Source organism: Pleurodeles waltl, chromosome 3_1 (genome assembly GCF_031143425.1).
Source record: "Pleurodeles waltl isolate 20211129_DDA chromosome 3_1, aPleWal1.hap1.20221129, whole genome shotgun sequence".
Lineage (NCBI taxonomy): Eukaryota > Metazoa > Chordata > Amphibia > Caudata > Salamandridae > Pleurodeles > Pleurodeles waltl.
Window position 1 is genome coordinate 223,038,071 of NC_090440.1, and position 12,018 is coordinate 223,050,088.

At 45.9% G+C, this 12,018-nt stretch overlaps 2 protein-coding genes across 3 annotated transcripts in view; one reads left to right on the plus strand and one right to left on the minus strand.

The window, feature by feature from the left end:
• Positions 1-4,008, minus strand: part of CD276 (CD276 molecule) — a 204,359-nt gene extending 200,351 nt beyond the window's left edge. The window contains exon 1 of one of the 2 annotated variants that reach the window (XM_069222228.1): positions 3,665-4,008. The gene's annotated coding sequence lies outside the window, so the exon portion shown is untranslated. The remainder of the gene's footprint in view (positions 1-3,664) is intronic. The other variant, XM_069222229.1, reaches the window with a different exon arrangement.
• LOC138283411 (uncharacterized) overlaps positions 1-12,018 on the plus strand; it is an 88,030-nt gene that overhangs the window by 32,958 nt on the left and 43,054 nt on the right. Inside the window, exons 3-5 of the mRNA XM_069221375.1 lie at positions 1,569-1,620; positions 4,034-4,237; positions 9,179-9,252. Of these exons, the coding sequence (XP_069077476.1) occupies positions 1,569-1,620; positions 4,034-4,237; positions 9,179-9,252 (330 nt within the window). The remainder of the gene's footprint in view (positions 1-1,568; positions 1,621-4,033; positions 4,238-9,178; positions 9,253-12,018) is intronic.

A 12,018-nucleotide genomic window follows, 5' to 3' on the forward strand; every position in this document is an offset into this window, starting at 1 on the left:
GTGAGTCTATGGTCTGAGAGATTTACCACTAAGCTGTCAGCTGCTGGGGCCTGCTAGGTTGCTTGGGCCCTCCCCCGGGCGGTTTCACTACAGGTTTGGAGGCCAGGGTGGAGCTTTGGAGTAAATATGACTACAAGCTCACCCCCCAGGATTCCCCCTGCCAGTGGATCCATGATACACGAATCTACTATCTGATAGACCGAAATAACCCACCAATATATAGGTGCAGTATTCTTTCATTATTAACATATTAGGTGTGTATTGGCACTTTCTTCTATGTTAGGAGTGGCACCAGGGAGTTATTCCTGGTCCTGATGAAAAGCCTTGGGGTAGGCTTGAAATATGTAGACTCTATATCGGAAAGACAGGTACACAGCATACCCCCCTTTCCACTCACCCTGCTTTTAATCATACCGCCACTAGAGTAGGAATTAGAATATTGTTTTTTTCTAGGAGGCGGGTATTTTTACTGTTTAAGACCCCCACGCCTATTTTGTATAGCATCACAATGAATTACATATTAAGTGCTCCGACGTATCTGTCAGCTGCAGCACCCCTCGTTCCGCAATGGAACAGGATGGACCCGATGATGAATCATGCCACCAAGAGGTAACCCTGTTGAATGAGGGTTTTCATAGGAAACTAAACAGTTTCTAGGTCATTTCGGAAAGTTAACCCTGTAGGCTAGGGCTGGGCTTCTGTTAGTTTACTTGAGCCAGAAGTATCCCAACTGAAAGTATAGAGCTGGAAGATAAATATCACTACCTGGGGGTCTGGCTAGCAAATACGGGGAGAATAACTCATCAGGCAGCGGCATTGACTTGTATAGCAGTAAAAATCTCCTGCGTATTAGCAAAACTCCATCGACGGCTCAAGGCACCCACATTTGAACCCTTAGGGAGGGGGATAAGAGCAAAACTATTACCCTCAATTACTTATGGCCACTTGGCTTTTCCGGGCAAGTTGACAGTCACTCTAGAGAATGCCCAGATGAGAGCTTACAAAAGGATCCTTAAGATCCCTAGATCAACAAGGCATGCAGGGATATGTTTGGAATTAGACATAATATGCATGGACTTGTGCAAAATACATATGATAAAGTTTTATCAAAGTGTCAGTAGGGCAGGGGATTGGAGCCTTAGTGGGGTTTTGAAAGTAATTTTCAAAAATAAAACAAGTAATTGGGCCATCTATCTATCAAAGGCTAAGAACCAGCTCAATCTGGCCCCTTCCAATTCCACTGATCCTGCCATCACGAAAGCTGTTTTGAATAAAAAACTGAATGTGCTTGGTATGCAAGCTTCAAGAGCCAAAGACATCCTAACAGTTAGGGACATCCATGGAGCTGATGGCCTGCATGAATCATATGCAACTACCAAAGGCCAGCCCTACCTAAAAGCCTCGCTAGGAGATCGAGCTTTCCAGAACATCCTCCAGATGCGCCTGCTAACCTTACCTGCCTGGGAATACCGATGGAAGTGGAAAACCGCACAAGGGCACATGCATGAATGCTCGCTGTGTAAATACCACACAGAATTAATAAAACACCTTGTCTGTTGTTGCCCCAGTCTGGCGTCTGAACGGCTTCGTCTACTAAAACCACTGTTCTTGAAACATGGGGTGAGGACATGCAAAGAAGCCCCATGCAAAGAAACCCTAAGCCTTATTTTTACCACAGTAGTCCCCATGGAACTAGCCTGTTTTGGAAAATTCTTTCATAAGCTGTGTTCAGCCCTACGCCAGGCAAGGAGCCAATCTAGTAAGGGTTCCTGTGAAGGGCAGGAGGCCCTCAAAGAAACAGCTCTGACGAGATGGCTCCTGCTGCCCAAGTCATCCCCCCCTTTCACCTAATGGTCTTGGACATTGGTAACGGGTCTGGGTTAACAGGCGAACAAATGGTTGGCGCTTTCATAAGGCTGCATTATGGGTATTTACCTGTGTAACAACTTGTGGTAACACCTGGGATCCCTAGGTTGGGGCAATCCCCTGGGAATTATAGTACCTTTATAGTATTTATAGAAGGTGCTTTGACTAGGCACCTATTTTTGTTGCGGAAGGGTATTTTCTTTAGCTGTTTATTTTATATTTGTATTTGTATTTTAATATGTTGTAATGATTTTAATTAATCAGGCAAAAAAGATTAATTCATTCATTCATTCAAACTTAACCCTACGTAGAGATACTTCAGTCCATAGGCTCTGGTCTGCATAGAACATCTTGTCAGGAAAAGTGTGCCTTGAAGCGTCTGTTTATCAGAGGCAATGACACTCCTGTGCAAGTCTATGCAAGCAACCCTTTTCGGTGCCAAGCTCATGCTTTGCCGGGGCGCAGGGTGAAGATGTGTCATTTGCAGACATCCCAACCCACGCACACAGCAAGGTATAAGACGGTTTGTTCTACCAGAGCCCAACTGCTTAGGGAGAAAAAGGCTACAACTGGCATTAGATATGTTTAACTGCTGATGCTTAGCCGTGTTTATAAAGCCCACGTACTATAATTCTTAATATGGGTAGTTGGGTCTTTTAAAAGTACTCCCTGATTTGATACATAGAGGAACACGCTGGTTAAGAGATTCGCCCAGGATCACACTATGTAGTCGAGTACTGAAAGTACAAGAACCCTGATACTACCGACGTCCATGTAAGAGCGTGCTATAGCCCATTCCACATTTAAGAGGACAAGAGACAAATAAGAATAAAAACAATGAATAAATACACTAGGTGAGTTTATCCACGAAGAAAATGCGTGATTTCCCTAATATACAGACAGACACCGCCTTGAAGAGATGTGCTCATGGTGAAAACGTACTATCGCCACAGGGCACGACCGGTGTATTTAGCAAAATCGTCTAAATGATGGCTCAAAGAGATGCTGAAACAATGACAGTAAAATTGTCACTGCAGTTTGCCCTCAGCGTCACAGAAGTTTACATTTGGCGTGCAGTGTGTAGGAGGGCATACTGTGCTTCTAAACCAAAACACACCTCCCTTCGCCTTTAAAAATAAAATACCTCCAGTCTAATCAACTCGAGGTACTGTATACCATAAGGCAACTGTGGGACGACGATGTGTTTATATGCCTGTTAGTCCATCCGGCAGTGACTGTCTGGCATTCTGTGCATGAATGACACTGCCAGGTTGAGTTTTTGCCTTTGTTTACTTTATTGCGTGGGCTGGTCGTGAGCAAAATGGTTTACTTATAAAAACACGTTATGAACTACAAAGAATCGTTTTCCCTGGTCTACCGGGATCAAAAATAACTCTGGTTTAAGGACTCGCCCATGTATCTGCCGACATAAGTACTCTTAATATCTAGTAGCCGTGCAGAAAGGCGCCTACTTAGGAATCCATTGCACTGCTGAGCAATATATAAATATGACATCCATGTATTCATTCATTCGTATACAGGCCACTGGCTATACTACATGAAGTATGAGTTGGATATGTCGATTATGCATGTTATCTGTAAATGTATGCGTATGCTATTTGTTCAGGGTTTAGGAAACGAATACTTCATGTTGCTGTAGCAAGAGACAGTCACATCCTGGGCCAAGAATAGCGAGGAGCGTGGCCGGCTCACGTGCGTTCTTTCTCTAGAGTCCAGCAAACAATACCCTCCCCTCCCCGCCTACTAAACATCTCCCGCGCGCGCAGGGGGGGCTTACCTGACAGGGAGAGGCTCGAGCAAGCAGATGTGCGGGTTGGGGTTCTGTCCAGCCCTGGGGATCCTTCCCTCCCTCCTCACACCCCCTCGTTGTCGGCTAGTGGGAATGGCAAAGCTGGCATGGTCCGGGTCATCCGTCAGGCAGGCAGAGGGGATGGGAAAGCAAAGCTGAGGGCAGGAAGGGGAGACCGGCGTCGGGAGGAGGGAGGGAGGTTCCCTGTGTCAGGAATGATGTCACGGCCGAATCCTCCTGCAGGGGCGCGGCCCTGGGGGGGACTGAGCCCTGTCTGGTTGGCTGCCGGTCGTTCACTTCCTGCCGGACTCCTATATCTAAAAAGGGGGCTGTGTACGGGATTTCCTAGTGCTTTAGGACACAAGCAGTCTTCACTCCGCCCACACAAACGGCCCTCAAATCTCCCTACCCAAAAGAACCCCTCCCTCCTGCTTTCAAACCACTTCCACGCCTTTCCACAACCCGCCTTCCTTCTTTTCAAGTATCGATTTCCCTTCCTACCCCATTACTTTCCCACCTCGTAGCAACATCTGTCCACGTCCCGAAAGACAGAGGGCAGTGGTAATTGTCCATTGTGTTTCTTGCTATCTTATCTTTTGATGTTCAACAGGGTTCTGTGATACGTTCCTGTTTGGGGCTCTTTCTCCTTAACCTTCTATTGTTTGGAAGAACCATCTTTCCTTTCTCTGGGGAAAATGAGAAATCGTTACGCTTAACCAGTGCAATATGACGTTGATGAATAAATACTAGTTTCTATGTGTCTGGGTTCTGTGAGATAGATCAGGGGGCTAATGCAGAAAATACATACACGAATGTGCAAATTACAAAGCAAAGTTTCAAATCTTTCCTCCCTCTGTCTTACAGTCTCTTAAAGTCATCATAGCTGCCAAGCTCTTAGAAATCGTATGCGTGACATGTCCATGGTTTTGGTGTACTTACGAGTGACATTCAAGACCAAATGTGTGACACTTAAAGTAAAACGTTCCCGCGAGCAAAACCAAGCAATGACGCGCAAAAAAATAGATATTTAATTACACTCTTTTCAGCAATTCATCCTCTAAAAACATCTTGATATTGCTGCAAAGCATCTGAAATGGAAGAGTATGAACTCTAGGTGATAACTGCCATGAATACTACCTGATCCCTTTAGGGATAACGTTTGTTCTGCATTCACAACAGTGTACAAGACAAACCTCCAGGCAGGTACAAAGAACGAGGGAAAGTGACAGATATATACCACCCAGTCATTAAGGTTGCCACCTGGCTGGTATTCTCAGGTCATAAGTAAAACAAGCATTTGCAATGCAACGGGTCTTGCATTTGTTTGAGTTAGAGCTATTAGCATTGTAAACTCCGGTCGTTTCTTGCCACATAAATTGAATGAAAAACAAGCCTGATCGGGCTATGTAAAACCCAGTGCGATCGCACTGAAAATGAAATACAAAAAAACAAGCGCGGTCACGCTATGTAAAACCCAGCACAATCGTGCTGCGTGGGAAATAAAAAGATAAAGTAGTGCAGGAATCCGGCTGGAAACATGGAGCCTCGTATGTTTTCAGTAGTTGGCCGGTTCACTCGAGGAGGGCTAAACACCGGAAAAGGCATGACGTATACATGCCTTTCACTAATGAAATCAAACAGATTTTAAAAGGCAAGCCCATGAACCAGTGAAAGTGACAGGCGTGACATGGTTGTGATTAAAAGCCCAAAGAGAGATTACACCAGGGACAGAGTGCTTGTGTGCTCGACCCTAAAACCCTTGAACTACAATCTCATAACAAGTACAAAAGGCTGTTATATTTTACTAAGAAAGATAGCAGGTGGTCATCGCTGATTGCCAGACATAACTCAGGCAGGTGTGGCTCCCAGTGAGTTAAAGAGACTGGATTGTCCCTACAGTCAGTGGTGCTGTGCTCTCAAGTCAGCAGAGGTGTTAGACCTGGCATCCTTAGGGTGGTCCTACCACCAGACCTTTTGCCTTTACCTCCTGTTGGGTTGCAGTATCTTTTTGTTGGCCTTAGGACTCTGAGCACTTTACCACTGCTCATGAGTGCTAAAGTGCATGTGCTTCTCCACTAAAACATGGTAACATTGGTGTATCCACAATTGGCAAATTACCTGTAAGTCCCTTGCAGAGTTGTATAACACATACCCAGGGCCTATAAATTAAATACTACTAGTGGGCCTGCAGCACTGAATGTGCCACCCACTTAAGTAGCCCTGTCAACATGTCTCAGGCCTGCCACTGCAGAGCATGCGTGTGCAGTCTCCAGTCTCACTGCCACCGACTTGGCATCTAAGAACTGTTGCCAAGCCCAGAACTCTACTTTTTCTTACATATGTCACCCCTAAGATAGGGCCTAGGTAGCCCATAGGGCATTGTGCCATGTAAGCAAAAGGTAGGACACGTACCTTTCAATTTTTCATGTCCTAGTAATGAAAAATTCCTAAAAGTCATTTTTTATTACTGTGAGGCCTGTCCCTCTCATAGGCCAGCATTGGCAATTCCTTATAAAGTCTTTTTAGGCTGTAATTCTTGATCTGAGAAGAGTAGCTGCACCATGTGTAGTACCATTGGAATGGCAATAATACATCTACTATGCTGGTAAAGTTGGATTTATTATTGCTGTTTTAGAAAGGCCACTTTTAGAAGGTGGACATTTCTCAGCACTCTCTGCCCTGTGTGCCTACAGCCTATCTCCAATACACATCTGGCTTGGGCTATGTGACAGCTACACTTGTGCATTCCCTTCAGACACCCACAACACAGGATGCTCAGCCACATCTGCATTCATCTGCATAATGATGGGTCTTCTTGGGGAGGAGGTTGGGAGGGACTCACGCTTACATCTCAAGGGGTAAGGCCTGAGGTCCACATAAAGGAGCTGATCACCTCCCACTGGCTGTCTGGAGCCGAGACTGACCTAAAAGTGGGGGTGCACTTCACAAGAATTCCTTTGTAGTCATCCCACACATCAAAGGCACTTTCCTGTATAAGTGGTGGGTCTCCTGACACCTCTGGACCAAGAAGAATCTCTGCTGGAGTAAAGGCTGCTGTGTCAGAAGGATTGCCACCTTGCCATGTTTGACTGTTCCAGGAACTGGTGCCAGGCTTTGCTGAGCTGCCCGCTGCCTGCTGACCTCTGCCCAGCATACAAACTTGGGTGTGAATCTGACTTACCCTGACTAGAGTGGTGGGTTCTGCCTGGCTTAGGTGTATACCCTAGCCAACCAGAAGTCCAATTTTTAACAAGAGGCAACAAATGAAGAGGGGCAGCAGAGTCAGAGTTGAGCCATGGGTCAGCTCTGGCTTCAAGTACTTGTGTACGAGCTGCGCCCTGAAAATATTTGGCATGTACATCAATCTACAAACATCACATAAACATTTCAAAAAGGGTCTTTAAAATTCTAAAGAGTGTGCTTCTTGTAGATGCATGCGGACACATTTCACTTTAGTACACCAAGCCAGTTGTCATTTGCACCCTACATGTGGTCTAACATCATATTATATTAATGGAGCAACATTGTAGACTATCAAATCAAACACAAGAGAAGATTTTGTACAGTGCATATCTGAAATCATGTATTTGAATGTGCTCTTGCTTGAAATGGGAGTACCTAGTTGGCACTTGCTTGCACCCTGTCCAAGTAGGGACTCTTCTTCCTAGTCAGGATATGGGAGTCACACACCTAAGATAACTCCTGATCACCCACTTAGTAGCCTGGCACAAGCAGCCAGGCTTATCTCAGAGGCAATGTGTAAAGCAATTGCACATAACACACAGTTATACAGTGAGAACACTATGAAAGGACACCACACTAGTTTTAGAAAAATAGTCAATATATATCTGTGTAAAACAAGACCAAAATGAGAAAAATCCAACATGCAGTTATAAAGATCTGAATTTTGCAAAAAATAACTTACAAATACAGTTCCTTGAAGTAGATAGCTCCACCTGGGGCTATCACAACATCTTGAACAACAAATCTAACAGTTGAGGCCGACCCAAGATTGTGGGCCAGCTACAGTGTCGGAAGGAACCACAAACAGTACCTTGGAAATGTAGGGCGTTGTGATCCCTGCGATAAGATCCAAAGTGTGGCATCGCTGGTGTCAGCAGGCAATGGTTCCGGTGGTCGGTGCTTGTGTCGTTGGGCCCTTGAAGTCACACGTGTTGCAGATCGACCTGCGTGATGATGACAAAGTCAGGAGCGCTGGTGTTGATGGTGTCGGAGCTGTAGTGCGAAGCGGGACGATGCGATGTGCGGTGCCCACAGGTCACAGTGCAGGCAGCGGTATGGTGATAGTGTCCTGCAGCGTTGGTGAGACCATGACTGCGGTTTTAAGCAGAGCGGTGCAACATGCAGTGTCTCCAGGTCCCTGTGCAGGCAGTGGCATTGTTGTAGCTTAAGCTCTATCGTCGGTAGGCCCAAGGCTGTGGTGCGATGCAGGACGGGCTTGGTGTGGCGCCGACGGGTTGTGGTGCAAGCAGTGGCATCTGTTGACGATGCTGGAGTCGATGGCACTGGCGTCAGTGGACCAGGGCTGATGAGCGGGACGGGGCAATGCTTTGTGTACCTCACGAGAGGTGCCCACAGGCCACGGTGCAGACAGTGGCATAGGTGTCAGCATCAGGGATGCCAGGCCTGCGGTGTGAAGTGAGGCAATGAGACATGTGGGGCCCACAGGTCATGGTGCAAGCAGCAGCTCGGTGACAGCATCAGGCGGCATTGGTGAGACCGGGATTGCGGTGCGAAGCGGGGCAAGGCTTGGTGCGGTGCTGTCAGTTTACAGTGCAGACAGCGGCGTCACTGATGGAGTTGTGGTGGTTTTTCTTCTGTAGCAGCACAAAGCACACAATTCCCAGTGCTGTAGGCAGATGAACTTGAAGTCTTTGGTGTCCCTGAGACTTTCAACCGAAGGCAATTTCTACTTAAAGCCCTTGGAGAAATTTCACAAGCAGGATACAAGCAAAGTCTAGTCTTTGTCCTCTCCACAGCAGAAGCAGCAACAGCAGGCCAACCCAGCAAAACACAAACAGCAAAGGGGCAGTACTCCTCCTCACAGCTCTTCAGCTCTTCTACTTGGCAGAGGTTCCTCTTGATCCAAAGTGTTCTGCCAGTCTGGGGTTTTGGGTCCACTACTAATACTCATTTTTGCCTTTGAAGTAGGCAAACTTCAAAGGAAAGTCTCTGTTGTTCACAAGATCCTGCCTTGCCTAGGCCTGGCTCCAGACACACTCCAAAGGGTTGGTGACTGCATTGTATGAGGACAGGCACATCCCTTTCAGGTGCAGGCCTAGCTCCTCTCTCCCACTCTAGCCCAGTGTAAAAGGGTAGGATAGGGGCAGTGGTATTATGGGAAATGAATATAGCACACAGGATTCGGACCAGGGAACCTAATTCAGTTTTTATTGTCTGTTTTCTATGTATTGCAACACAGGATAGGTCATCTCTTCGTTAATGCCTTTGTCTTATGTCTCCTCTTCTTTTCTCTCCTAGGTGTTGGGGCGCCGGGGACCAGTTGGTGTAATACCCTTGAGCAAGAGAGGAGACAACAATAGATGCGTAGTCAGGTACGGGGTTCTTATAATAGTACTGGCTCTTAGAACTAAAGGGGAGGGGTGGTAGGGTCGGTGTCTGTGAGAGGAAAGAGGCAGTGAAAGCAACACACCAATCTCTTAATTTCCCTGTGTTCCTCGTGGTGATTAAATATTATTATGTTACACCCTTTTTCCTCAGCCCCACCATCCATGACCCATTTCTCTCCCTGTGCTATTTTGAGACAGTGCCAGCCCCGAGGCCGTACCTGGCTAAGCCACATCCTTACTGGGACGTGGCGGGAGGTGTCACAGTAGGTCCAGTCTTTAGGATCTTCTCCTGGCAGGTCTGGTATCTCAGGGGAACCTTTCAACTCCTGTCCTTTTCTCTGCTCGTCCTCTTTTTCCTCTTTTCTCCTTATCTCCTCTTGTCTTCTTTTCTTTAGCACTCTGTCTTCACTCTCCTTGTCTCCCTCTTGCCGCTCGACTTCCTCGCTCTTTCTCTCTTCTGACTCTTGCTGCGCACCTCCACTGGCTTCCTGTAGCGTTTTTGCCCTTTCCATGTCTGCCGGCATTTGCAGACCACTTCCGGGTGAAACCCAGCTCTGCTCAGTGCTCCCGGTGCTCTCCACGTCCTCCCATCCACAAGACGCCCCCATCAAGTCTGGATGACCCGGCCAGAGTGGATTAGGACATCTGGACAAAAAGTCAGCTATGGTCTGTTGTGATCATGATATATGACGGGTCTGAAACGAAAAATGTTGTAGCGCTAAGAACCACTGCAGGATACGGGCATTGGTATTTTTATGTCTTGTCAACCATGTTAAGAACGCATGGTCTTTTAGGAGAGTAAAGGTTCTGCCTAAAAGATAATATTGCAGGGTTTTGATGGTCCATTTGATACAAAGGCACTCCTTTTCATTGGTGGGATATTTTGCCTCCTGAAGTGATAACTTGCAACTTATGTATACCACAGGATGTAGTAGGGTGGACTCATCTGGTTGAGATAAGACACTCCAAGCCCTTGATTTGAGGCTTCTGTTTGGAGCACAAAAGGTCTTGAGAAGTTGGGACAGCGGCGGATGGGGTCCTGGCAGATACATGTCTTCAGAAAGTCAAAACTCGTTTTTACTGGTTTGCTGAGGTCCCTTATTTTATTGGGTTTGTTATTCTTCAATAAGTCTGTTGAGGGAGCAGCCTTTTCAGCAAACTGGGGAATAAAATGTCAGTAAGAACCAACCAAGCCTAAGAAGGATTTTATTTCTTTTTTTGTACAAGGGTGCTTAATGGTTTTGATGGCTTGTATTTTCTCGATTTGAGGTTTAATGGTACCTTTAGTAATGGTGTACCCCAAATATTGGATAGAGTCTCTAGCCAGACAATATTTTTCTGGATTGGCTGTTAATCCAGTTTGTTTTAGGGTACACAATACTGCTTTAAGATGATCTAGGTGGGAATGCCAAGAAGGGCTATGTATCACTATGTGATCTAGATATGCTGCTGCACATTGTTGATGTTTTCGCCAAAGAAGATCCATTAATCTTTTGCAAAGTAGCCGGGGCTCCATGTAACCCAAACATCATTACTCAAAAGTGATATAGTCCTGATGGTGTGGAAAAAGCTGTTTTTTATCGGTCTGTAGCGGCTAGGGGAACTTGCCAATATCCCTTAGTTAGATCTAAAGTAGACAGGCATTCAGCTGTTCCCAATCTTTCTATTAATTCATCAACTCGGGGCATAGGATAGGAATCGAATTTGGAGATGGCATTCAATTGTCGAAAGTCAATACAAAAGCGGATGCTGCCATCTGGTTTTTGTACTAGTACAATGGGTGAATACCAAGGGCTTTGAGAAGGTTCTACAATATTCCCCTGAAGCATTTTTGTCACCTCTTCTTCTACAGCTGCCCTTTTAGCTTTTGGGATTCACTACTTTTTCGGGATCTGTCCTTATCTCATGCTGGATTAGAGAAGTTTTCCATGGGAGAGTCAAGAATACATCTTGATGACCCTTTGCTAGCCTTAATAATTGTTTCCTTTGGCTCTGGGATAGGTTTTTTCCTCTCGGGGGTAGGGTATCCTGATCATTCAGAGTGGTTGGTGGGAACTGAATAGGTAAGGGTTGAGTGGCATTGATAAGAGACACAGCATGCTCACCTGGGGTTGACCCTTCTTCCTCTTTTACCATTCTTTGGGGAGGTTAATATGGAATATCTGACCATCTCGTCTAGTATTTGGTATTGCTACTCTGTAGGTAATAGGACTGAGGCGTTCTAGAATCTTAAAGGGTTCCTGTCATTTTGCTAATCATTTCTTATCTGTAGTCGGGAGCAGGGCAAGCACTTGGCTATCTCTAGCCAGTTCTATTAATCGGCTAGTGCGATTGTACAGTCGTTTTTGTGTGTTTGGACTAGTCTGGAGGTGTTTATGAACCTTGTCCCACAGAGTCCTTAGGTCATTTTTAAGATCTCTGTCATACTCTACTAACTCCTTGCCCTCATCTGGCTCTTCCTCCCATTGCTCAGCTGCCATATCTAGAAGACCTCTGGGTTGTCTACCGAACACCAGTTCAAGCCGGCTATATCCAGTGGATGATTGTTCATGTGTACGAATAGCATAGAATTCTAAAGGTATCTTATCCCAGTCTCTCCCAGCGTCGGTAATCGTTTTCTTAAGGAGTGATTTGATGGTGGGTAGTGTTTACAATCCTATATAACAAACCCCCATGTTTAGTAAAAAAAAAGTTCTACCTGTTGGGGTGGGTCTGAAACCACTTGAGTCCATACATGCTTTAACGTGGGAT